The following is a 6380-nucleotide window of genomic DNA, read 5'->3' on the forward strand; positions in this document are numbered from 1 at the left end:
GCCAGCGCAGGAGCCCGCCGCGGCCCCGCCGCCCCCGGCAGCAGCGGCAGCGGCAGCAGCAGCAGAGCGGCGGGGCGAACGGCTGCCGGCCCCGGTGAGTGGTGCACGGAGAGAACGGGGCACGGCGGGGCGGGACGGGGCCGAGGCTGGAGCTGCCCGTCCCCGGAGGCTGCCCGGGCTAGTGGGGTAGCGAGCAGCCGGCTACGGAGTGGCCGAGCGCTCCTTCTCCGCAAGAGCAGGCCCGCGGCTACCTGCGGGCCGGGCCGTGTTCCTGCGAGAGGCAATTAGGCGCAGTCGCCCCTCTCGATCCTAATTTCTTAACGGCTTCTCTTGGCTCGTCGGGCGCCGGAGTTCGTCGGGAGCGGCTCCCGCCGCTGTGTCCCGGCTTCCCCCGTTGGGGCGGGCACAGCGGAACCGGCCGCTCCTCGGTGTGGGGTGGCTGCGGCCAGGGAGCCCGGGCCCTGCGCTGGGGGTGTCCCCGGGACGGCGGTCTCGGCTGTCCCCGGCGGGTGGACGGCCCCGCTCCGAGCCTCCTTCGTTGGGGAGGCGGCGGCCGTGGGCCGAAATCGCGGGCCGAAGCCGCTCCCACAGACCTTCGGCGTTGTTGAGATGCGTGCCGGGTGACTCGGCTTATTTCTTTTTTTTAAGAATAGTAATAGGTACAAAAAAAAAAAAAAGTGTGTGTGTGGGGGGGAAAGAAGAGATAAAAATACATTGTGCGACACTGCTTCGTTGTTCGTGTCCTGCAGGTTTTATAGTGGTGGTGCTGCTAGCAGGTTGTTCTCTAGCAGAGCCGGCCCGGGAAAGAAGGGAAGGGAAGGGAAGGGAGCTCTCTGGGCCCGCAAGTGTGAGGCTGCAGAAGTGTTTAATTGCGAACGAGGAGTGCGCAGAGACATGGCAACGGCACTATAGGCAGAGGGCAGAGCCGCCTGCAACTGATGCACCGTGCTGCAGACAATAGGGAAATGTTTCTTGCTCCTCTTGGAGCTGCTTTGCGATGTGGTTTATCAAAAAATACGAACTTTTCAAAAAGAAGAGAAGTAAAGAGGGTGAGAAAGGGAAGGAGCAATACGGGCAAGAAGCAGAAATCCTCCCCTCAAAAGCACTTCTCTCCATCGAGACGGGTGAATACGGAGAACAAACTTCCCCTCGGTGCGGTCGCCGTCCCGTCCGTGGGTCAGCCGAGGCCCCGAGGCGGACAGGAGGCCGCTGGCTGTGTAGGGCTCATCCCGACAGAGCCGCCCCGCTTTCGGGCCGCCGGCGGAGAACGAGGGCGGCGGGCCGCGTCCCAAATAGGCCGGGCCCGGCGCTAGGCCCAGCGTCCGTTCCGAGCCGCCTCCGCCTCGGGCAGAAGCGCTGTGTCACGGCGGCCCGGGTCGGCCAGGCTCGCACCGTGCCTCTCGGTACTTTGCTTTGGGTTTTCCCGTTCCTCTTTCCTTCTCGCAGCAGCCGGGGAGGACTGAGCGCTGCCAGTCGGCACCGTTCCATTCTGCGGCATTGCCGTGACCGGGCCCGGCTCGGGCGTTACAAAAGGGGCTGCAGCGAAGCGCACCGAAACGGCGGTGACATGCAAATTGCCCCCGAAATTATCATAAGTAAACACTGGAAGCCTGGACTAATAAAATCCCATCTGTGTTACTTCATATCGAGTTAGTAGGGAGCTGTGATAATGAATTTTGTAATATCTCCCGAACAGACATCTCAATCAGGCACTAATCCCATGATTTTACCGCCCAGCCATTCGGGCTGGGGGGGCTGGGGACCCTCCTCCACGTCCCCAAAACGTGGCGGCAGGAGAGGGCCGGGCCGGGAGCCGCATCGGGGGCTGCGCGCTATTTTCCCCGGGTGCGACTCCTCTCCAGCATGGGGGTCACGTCAGGATCGCTGCGACGGGGTTCCTGGGCTTCTGTTGTTATTGTAATTGCTTTTGTAATTGCTATTATTATTATATTTATTATATATGTATCTATAGTCCTGGATTCGTTGCTTTAACAACCCAACGCGCTTCGTCTTTTGCAGATAACGGGTAATGGAGTCCAACTGCCGTAAACTTGTCTCGGCCTGCGTGCAGCTAGGTAAGAGAACCCACCGCCCCGCGGACCCCGCTGGGGGAGCCGAGAGGCGCCGGGGGGACGCAGGGACCCTCCGCCCCCAGCTCCTCCGCGGGCCTCGCCGCTCCGCGCCCGGCCGCCCGCCTGCGCGGCACTATGGCGCCCCCTGCCGGCCGGCCGCCGCCCGCGCAGCGCCTCCAGGTGCGCGCCCCCCGCCGCCGCTCACCTCCGGCAGCTCCCCGAAACGCGCGCAGCGCTCGCACCGCGCCTCTCCGCTGCCGGCGGGGTCTCTCTGCTAATTTGGGGATTTTTTTTTCTTAATTGTTTCTTTTTTTAACACCCCCACGCTCCCAGAGCTGAGGGATGGCACACCACCTTCACGTCCTGTGCCCGCTGCAGGGGGCCCGAGGGTGGGCGAGCCCAAGGGGTGATAAAGAAAAACACCCAGGCAAACACATTACAAAGAAAACAAGTGCTCTGTATTCCAAGAGACTGTTAAATCCAAGATAAACGTAATTTTGTTTAAATAAAATATATTAACCTGAATTAATAATACGGGAAACTAGGCGGAATTAATAATGCACGCCTTGCCGGTGTCGTGGTTAAACACTCCCCTGTAGGAACGCCGCGTTAACCCCCGCGGCTCAGTGCGGCTCCGGGAGCAGCCTCGGGCTTTGGGCAACGTGTGTCCACCGGACATCGCACCCCACCAGTCACTCCAGTGAGGATCGGGGCCGGCAGCGGGAGAAATGCGGGGTTATTCCGGCCGCGCAGGCTTTAGGAGCCAGTAATTTTTAATCCCGGAAACAGACGCGATGTTGAATTGTGCCCAAATCGGCTTTGCCGGGCGCTGGCGGTTTTTCCTTCGGCCGGTAATAAGTGTTAAATAACGTGGAAAGGAAGGGTGACATCGCTTTATGTATGGTTGGGAAATAAGGAGGGCCTTCCTCCCTCCCGACCAACAGGTGGTCTTAATCAGAGCCCCTAGCGCGAGCTAATGGGGAAGTGGGGACCTCTCCGACACAAGAAATTTACGAGCCCTTCCCCGCCAGCTTTATTCGGCGAAATATTTATAAAGGTAATGCCCACATGCGCTCCCTGACATTCTCATTTTTACTTCCCCCGCCGAGAAACAAATGGATATTTTCTTAACCGTCTATTAGGAACGCGGGCTATTGTGCACGTAAAATGCACTGCCTCGTTCCCCTGTCAGTCGCTCTGCGTCCTACCCGTCGGGCTGAGGGGGAAATCTCTATCTAAACACCTTGAATGCCATTAATTGAACGAGAACCCTGGAGCAGCGCTGGGCTGCCCTACCGCCTTGCTTTTGCGGGATAGATGTGCGCGGGCGGCGGCGCTCGGAGCGCCCCGACGTGCGGAGCAGAGCCCGAATCGCTGCGATTTGCCTTTGAATTCCGTAGAGCTTCGCGTAGGGGTTTTACTGGCGTTTTTTGCCCCCTTCGTTTCGTTGCGCTGTGAATCCCGCGGTGCTCTCTGATTGCGGGCTGTGCCCGAGCGTCAGAACAGAGGTTTTAAGTGGTTTACCTTGAGAAAAACATCTCGTCCTTCTGTACGACTGACGTAGGGCAGCGAAATAGCGCAGGGACCGTCGGGGACCCCTTCTGCCGGAGAGCATGTTTGGGAACGGGCAGCGCGGCACCGTGATTGAGCGCTCTGGGCGCTATAGGTGAGGGCACAGCGAGGAACTGCTGCCTACGGCTGCCGCTAACAGCAGCGCGAACGAGAGCGTCGGCTCACTACAATGCTCCTGCCGGAGGAGGGAACGAAATTCGGGAGGAGATGCCGCAAGCGAGGCGGGCACTGGGGCTCCGGCTTGGGAGCGGGTCTGCTGCGCCCGGGGAAATGAAAATAGCGAAGTGCGAAAATAGCACTGCAGCCAAGAATGGCAAAGGCGGGCGCCGTGTGCACCCGGAGAGGCGGAAAAATCGCTGCTGGGTGCACATGGTTGGAAAAGCACCCAGCTGGTGGACTGGCTTCTGGGGGACTTATTCGGATCATTTTTGTGAAGGGCAGAGGGATGCTTAGATTCTACCTGTGCGTTTTTAGTTGTACTTATACAATCTACAGAATTCGTTAGCTGCCTGAATTCTGCTGCAGGAATCCTTGCCCGCAGTCGCTAACGCAGGTGTCGCTGAAGCAGCCGCCTCCCAGTATAAAGCTGGGATTACAGTCCCCCCTGTATCAGCGGCACCAGCGCGAATCGATTGTTTCAACCCTTTAAAAAGAAAGGGGGCGGGGGGGGGAAAAAAAAAAAAAAAAAAAAAGGAAGAAGAAGAAATCAGTCTTTGGGCTAAACACTCAGTAACTTCATATCTCTTAAAAAAAAAAGAAAGAAAAGAAAAGAAAAAAAGAAAAAAGAGAGAAAAATAGAGCAGTGATCCCGCCTTACGCCCAGCCCCGCGGAAGGTGCCCGGTGTGCTCTGGCCCCGCCTCCCCCCGCTGCCGGACGGGGACAGACCCCGCACCCCGCCGGCTGCGCAAGGAAAGTTTGTTACCGCGCTTCGGGCGTCGCATCAATTTTAGGTTATTTTTTTCCCTCCCCGACGGTGTCTGAGAATAATACATGCAGCAGTTGTTAGCCTCACTCCAGGGAAAACGAAATGTATAAGGAAAGCTTATTCGTGAGGAGGAATATACTAATGGAACAATCTGATATCTTCTTAATCCTATGTAAAAAGCTCTGTAGTCTTCCTAATATTGACTGAATGGGTAATTAATGGCTCTTCATCGAGGAGAATACGCGGTAATCCGAGATAGGCGGGAGACAACAAGGGAGGGGAGCAGCCGGCGAGGCGAGCGGGGCTGCGCAACCCCGAGGTGTCCGTCGGGGAGGGGGTTACACAACGATCCTACGCGTAGATGAAGGAGAAGTGGGAAAGTGAAGACCTGTGGGAGGTGGGCGGGTGGGAAAGGGGGAAGGAGGCGAAATAACACTCGGAATAAAATAAAAATAAACCGAATAAAATAAAGGAATTGTGAAAGGAGGAGGGAGGGTCACCCGGTCCCCATTAGTGGGGACTGTGCCCGGCGCCCCGGGCTGGGCTTTGGGGAGGCCCCGCAGCGAGCAGTGCGGGCCCAAGAGGGGATGGGAGCTGCCAGCGGGAAAGGAAAAGTTAAAAAAAAAAGACTTCTTGACATTTTAATTGGAACCTTTAGCGCTAATATATGGCGTGGATGCCTACAATGAGGTTGTTTTTCGGTTGGCTGACAGCTTCTAAAATATTATTTCACTTGGGAAATAAAAGCTTCATCTCAGCTTCTAGGTGGGTATTTTTGGATTTAGGTGATTTATGGTCGCCATGACAACTAACGCCGCCTGTCCGCTCCCCTCCCAGTCGGGTGCGGGGCTGTAGGCAGAGGGAAGAGCCTGCACCCCCTCGCTTTTGGGGATCGGCCCCCCCGGGTGGGAGCGGGGGACGCGGGGCCGGGTCCGAGTGCGGGAGCGAGGGGTGGGGAGGGAGCGGGGATAGGGTCGGTAAACAAATTGTGCGGAGCGGAGCCGGCTTCGTATTGACTCAGTTATAGGTCATCGGCTGCCGGTGCGGAGGGAGGAAATATTTACTTTACACATATACTTTATGATCTTGGGGGAATTAGAGGAAATTCAATAAGAAAACGGCTAGAATCATTTTAAACCCCCTATTTAAGAGACTTAAGCAAATTAGAGTCTTATCAGATTAAAATCCACTACAAATGTAAGAGCGTTGTCTCCGCCGAAACGCTGTGGGGTCTGAGGAAAGAGATTCGCTGCCAAATCTCGGGGATAAAAACGCGTCATTTAAACAGCAGATAATGAGCGGAATGTAAATTAATTTAACCTTCTTTACCAACAGCCCGAGAAAGGAATATGTGCCATTGGGCGATAAGTGCCATTGCGAAGGACGGTGCGAACGTCAGCGGGCGGAGAGACCCCGGCGGGGGGACGAGGAGGACAGCGGGGGGGCTGTCCCACGGGCCGGCGGCACCTGAGCCCCGGGGCGGGCGGTGCTGCGGGGAGGGCGCGGGGCGGTAGCGGGAGCCTTCTCCAGCGGGTCCGGGCGGAGGCACGGAGATTACGCGCGCTCGGGGCCGGGATTCGCGCAGCCCTCCCCGCGTCGGTGGCTGCGAGGTGAGGGCTTCCCGACCCGCGCCGCAGAGAGCTGCTCGCGGCCGTCGTCGCTCCGTTGCCGCCGCGCTCGTTTCGGCCGTTTGCAGCCGCCGGCGCCGCCGTCAGCGGCCCCGAGACCGACCCGCCCGCCGCACTGCCCTCGCTCTTATTGCCCACCCGGGGCCGGAGCCCGGCCTCTCCTCCCGGGGCCGCCCCGCTCT

At 58.2% G+C, this 6380-nt stretch overlaps 1 protein-coding gene across 1 annotated transcript in view; it reads left to right on the forward strand.

Moving 5' to 3' along the window:
* The window catches only part of PITX2 (paired like homeodomain 2), an 11005-nt gene continuing 4625 nt past the window's right edge, over positions 1–6380 (forward strand). The window contains exons 1-2 of the mRNA XM_021396680.1: positions 1–94; positions 2020–2075. Coding sequence (XP_021252355.1) covers positions 2030–2075 — 46 coding nt within the window. The 5' untranslated portion in view covers positions 1–94; positions 2020–2029. The remainder of the gene's footprint in view (positions 95–2019; positions 2076–6380) is intronic.

This window comes from Numida meleagris, chromosome 4 (genome assembly GCF_002078875.1).
Source record: "Numida meleagris isolate 19003 breed g44 Domestic line chromosome 4, NumMel1.0, whole genome shotgun sequence".
In the NCBI taxonomy this organism is placed as follows: Eukaryota; Metazoa; Chordata; class Aves; order Galliformes; family Numididae; genus Numida; species Numida meleagris.